The sequence below is a fragment of the Mandrillus leucophaeus genome, unplaced genomic scaffold, assembly GCF_000951045.1.
Source record: "Mandrillus leucophaeus isolate KB7577 unplaced genomic scaffold, Mleu.le_1.0 Scaffold136, whole genome shotgun sequence".
In the NCBI taxonomy this organism is placed as follows: Eukaryota; Metazoa; Chordata; class Mammalia; order Primates; family Cercopithecidae; genus Mandrillus; species Mandrillus leucophaeus.
The window spans coordinates 3,826,465-3,831,245 of record NW_012101321.1 but is presented as its reverse complement, the minus strand read 5'-3'; the positions used below and the strand labels follow the sequence as shown (position 1 = coordinate 3,831,245).

The 4,781-nt window shown below is 31.3% G+C and overlaps 1 protein-coding gene across 1 annotated transcript in view; it reads right to left on the bottom strand.

Moving 5' to 3' along the window:
• Window positions 1–4,608: 4,608 nt before the first annotated feature.
• Window positions 4,609–4,781, bottom strand: part of LOC105534535 — a 197,502-nt gene continuing 197,329 nt past the window's right edge. The window contains exon 8 of the mRNA XM_011973260.1: window positions 4,609–4,649. Coding sequence (XP_011828650.1) covers window positions 4,609–4,649 — 41 coding nt within the window. The remainder of the gene's footprint in view (window positions 4,650–4,781) is intronic.

Genomic DNA, 4,781 nt, shown 5'->3' with positions numbered 1-4,781 from the left:
CAGAGCTTGAGGACAGACAGTGCTTAAAAAAAAAGACAACCGAAGATATGTTAAAAGACTAACTTTCCAAAATAGCCTTTCTAAAACTAAGTGTGACAAGCCATATATTCCTGGAAAAAAAATTAAAGACTTGTTTTTTACTTGGTCTAAGATTATAAAATTATAATCTAGAGGAAATTCTTTGTGCCTATTAAGCAAGTTGAAATTATGACTTATGCAGCATTCCAGTTACGATCAAGCCACTATTCTAGGAAATATGGGATATAAAAATATGGTTGTACCAGGTATTTTTAGAGAATGTATGGTCCTCATACTAGGTACTTTGTTAGCAACTCATGCCATTTATGGAGCATTCGTAACTCTATTTAATCATTGGTTCTTGCTGTTGATAGATCTCTGAATTTACAGAGTAAAATCAATAAACAGGAGTACCTACATTGTAGAGTATTAATGTTGGAACACATAATAAATTCCCAAAGCTATCTTCCCTAAAATGTTTATAGTTAAGGAGTTACTCAGTTTTAGGAAGCACTTCTGTAATAGACTAATCTTTTCAAGGCAAATGTTGCAAAGCTCTTGTCAGTCAATTCAATAACAATGTAATTCAAAAAGATTCAAGGCTCTGGTCACTTACCCATAGAAAAAGAAAAAAATCAGCAAAAAGCTTGGAAGACAGAGTTTGAAAATAACAACACAATGCCACTTGCATATTTCCTTTCAATTTGTTTTATTTTAACAAAGTGTTTGCAAATAGACTGTAAACAGCAAACACAAATAGGTATAGGTCACCTTCTGATAATTTCAGGTGGAAAATTGCAGAGAAAATAAATAGCAGTCAGGTTCTTAATTCATTTTATTAAACCCAAAACTTTCAACTTAAGTTACTCTTTTTCATAATTTTCTTTCCTTTTCTTTCTCTCTTCTTCCTCTAGGCTATTACAGAACTGAGCCCTTAAATATGCCTTTGTATGCATCAGTCCAATGATATTGCACTGAATTTGTGACTCTCTTTAAATAAGTTTTAAAATGCAAGTTTTAAGGCTTCAAGAGAAAACATCTTTTAAAAATACTACCAAAATAAAAACTTCCCTACCTTGGTTCTTTAATATTTATGTTTTTAACTTGCTTTTTATAGATTTATTGAGGCATAAAATATATACAATAAACTGCATAAAGTGTAATATTCAATAACTTTTTACTTTGTACATCCATGAAATGATAACCACAATCAAGATGATAAACATTTCCATCACTCTCAAATTTTTTAACCCATCACCTCTCACTTCTACTTCCAATCTTCATTCTCAGGTAGCCACAGATTTGTTTCTACTCAGTTTGCATTTTCTAGTATTTTACATAAATGGAATCATATAGTATGTGCTCTTTATTGTCTGCCCTCTTTCACTCGCATACTTATTTTGAGATTCAGCCATGTTGTTAGTGTATCAAAGGTATCCAGGTTTCTTCTTTTATATTGCTGAGTATTCTACATAGATATATCACAATATGCTTATCCATCCATCTGTAGGTAGTTATTTGAGTTGTTTCTGTTAGTTTGAGTGTTTTATAAAAATGTTTTATGAATATTCATATACAAGTTTTTGAATAGACATATATTTTCTCTTCTTTGGGATAAATATGTAGAAGTGTAATGCCTGGTTGTATGGCAGGTGTATGTTTAACTTTTTTAAAAAATTGACCAGGTGCAGTAGCTCATGCTTGTAATCCCAGCACTTCAGGAGGCAGAAGTGGGCAGATCACTTGAGGTCAGGAGTTCAAGACCAGCCTTGCCAACATGGTAAAACCCCGTCTCTACTACTAAAAAAAATATATATATATATATATATATATATATGAATTAGCTGGTTGCGGTGGTGGGCACCTGTAATCCCAGCTTCTTGGGAGGTTGAGACACAAGAATCACTTGAACCTGGGAGAGAGAGGGTGCAGTGAGCCAAGATTGTGCCACCGCACTCCAGTCTGGGCTACAAAACTGAGATTCTCTCAAAAAAAAAGAAAAGAAAAAAAAAGAAAAAGAAAATAGATAAATAAATGCCAAAATATTTTGCAAACTGTATTTACCATTTTATATTTGTAGTAGCATGATATTAGTGTTCTGGTTGCTGCACATCCCTGCTGACACTTGATATGACCAGTCTTCTTAACTTTAGCCATTTTTGTAGATGTATAGTGATATCTCACTGTGGTTTAATTCACATTTCCCTATGGCTAATGATGGTACACATCTTCTTATGAACTTTTTGGCCATTTATATAAATGATTCTCTTTTAATTTTGTGTTTATTTTAAAACATTTTACTTACAGTAAACTTCATTCCTTTTGGTGTACGATTCTATGGGTTTTGACTTATTTAAAATCATGTCATCACTATCATAATCAAGATACAGAACGGTTCCATCACCCTAAAAAGTCCCTCATGCTGCCTCTTTGTAGTAAAACCCTACCATCAAATTTAAACCCTGGCAATCACAGGCCTGACCTTTGTTACTATAGGTTTGCTTTTTCAAAAGTGCCACTTAAATGGAATCATACCATAGCCCTGGATTCTGGCTTCTTTCACTTAATATGATACATCTGAAATTCATCCATGTGGTGTGTATCAATAGTTCACTCCTCCATTTTTACTGCTGAACCAAATTTTTATGGATGAACCAAATTTTGTTTATTCACTCACCAGTTGAAGAACAGTTGTGTTGTTTCCAGCTTTTGGCAACTTTGAATAATGCTGATTATATATATATATATGTATATATGCATATATATATGTATGTATGTATACACACATAAGTTACATATATAATATATTGTATATATTTCCTATTTGTATATATTATAAATATGTGTGTTTTGTGTAAATAAATGCTTTCTTTTATTTTGGGCAATTACCTAGGAATAGGTAATTGCCTAGGAATAGAATGGCTAGACTTTATGATTAGAATATATTTCATTTGTGAGAAAGTATCAAAATATTTTCAAAATGGCTGTATTATTTTACATTTCCACCAGTAATGTGTGAGTGTTTGAGGTGTTCCATCTCCTTGTTTGGTATCATTAGATTAAAAAAATTATTTTAGCCTTTCTAATAAGTGAGTAGTAGTATTTCACTGTAGTTTAAATTTGCATTTCCCTGATGACTAATGATGTTGATCATCTTTTCATGTGCTCATTTGCTATCTATATATCTTTTTTCACTATTTGGTTTTGCAAAATTGCAAAGTTAATTTATAGAAAAATAGTCTTTTCAACAAATATTGTTGGAAAGTTTGTGATATCAAAGTATTAAAAAAAGAATTTCAATTTATATCTTGAACCACATACAAAAATTAACCCCAAATCAACCACACACTGAAATATAAACCTAAAACTATAAAATTTATAGAAGAAAACCTTGTTGCTACAATCCAGGCCAACACTTCTTGGATATGGCAGCAAAAGCATGCAATAAAGAAACACAGTAGTAAATTGTACTTTATCAAAAGTGAAAACTTCTGCTCTTCCAGAGATACTATTAAAAGACAGAAAAGACAAACCACAGACTGGAAGAAAATATTCACAAAGCATATAAAGGTTAACTTATTTGTATTCAGAATATGTAAAGGATTCTCAAAACTTAATAAATAATAATATGAAAATGATCAAAAGTTTTGAATAGACACTTCAACAAAGATATACAAATAATAAATACATGAAAAGATGCCAAATAACATTGTTTACTAGAGAAATGCAAATTTAAACCACAAAGAGCTACCAACATACATTTATTAGATTGGCTAAAATTAGAAAGGCTGATTGTACCAAGTGTTGATACAGCTGTGGAATAAATGCAACTTTTATATCTCTGCTGTGGGTGGGTAATATGAAATGTTATAATGACTGGAAAACAAGTTGGCCAAGAGAAATGCAAGCACATGTCTAAACACAGTCCTGAACATGAATGTTCATAGCAACTTTACTTGTAGTAATGCAAAAGTGAAAAGAACCCAAATTTCCATCAACTAGTGAGTAGACAGGCACAATATAGTTTCACTATTCTAGTGGAGGTACCAAAGCACAAAACAGTCCCTTTTTAAATTGCGGGCATAGTATCTAAGAAGTAAAGAGAACATTCTATAGGATCTATGTATCATCCCACATCATCTATGTGATGAATATAGTTATATATAATATTATAAGGTATCACTTATTTATAATAAAAAATAAGGCTCAATATCTTACCTATATATTTATAACCTTCTTCCCCATTTACTATGGGTCTCAACCAAGTTGACTTGAGTAGTGTACTGTTAGGCACATGTGCACCTTCAGGAGGATAGAGTGTAAATAACATTTCAATTGCTTTGGACTTTTTGATTAGTTCAGAATATTTTTCTTTGCCATCTATAAAGAAAAGAGAAAATATATAAAATTTGCGACATTTTACAGAGTGTCATACTTGCTTCTTTTAAGGGATGCAAATTAAAAACTATTTAACAATTTGGGTACAACAGGTCACACTGAAAACATGTTTTTTTTTAGTCAAAGTTACTTTACCAAAAATCTTCTTTTTCAGTTAATTCCAAAAGCTAAAGAGTAAGGGCTTTACTAATATCATCTTAAACCACTATCAGCTTGAAGCAGTATTGTTAAAGCTGTGAAAAAAATTAAGATATCCAATGAACAGCATTCACATTATACATTCTATAGTATAACCATAGATTCTTACTTTTAACTTCTGTTAAACAATGGAATCAGATTAATCTGACAAAAATGTTGAGTAAATA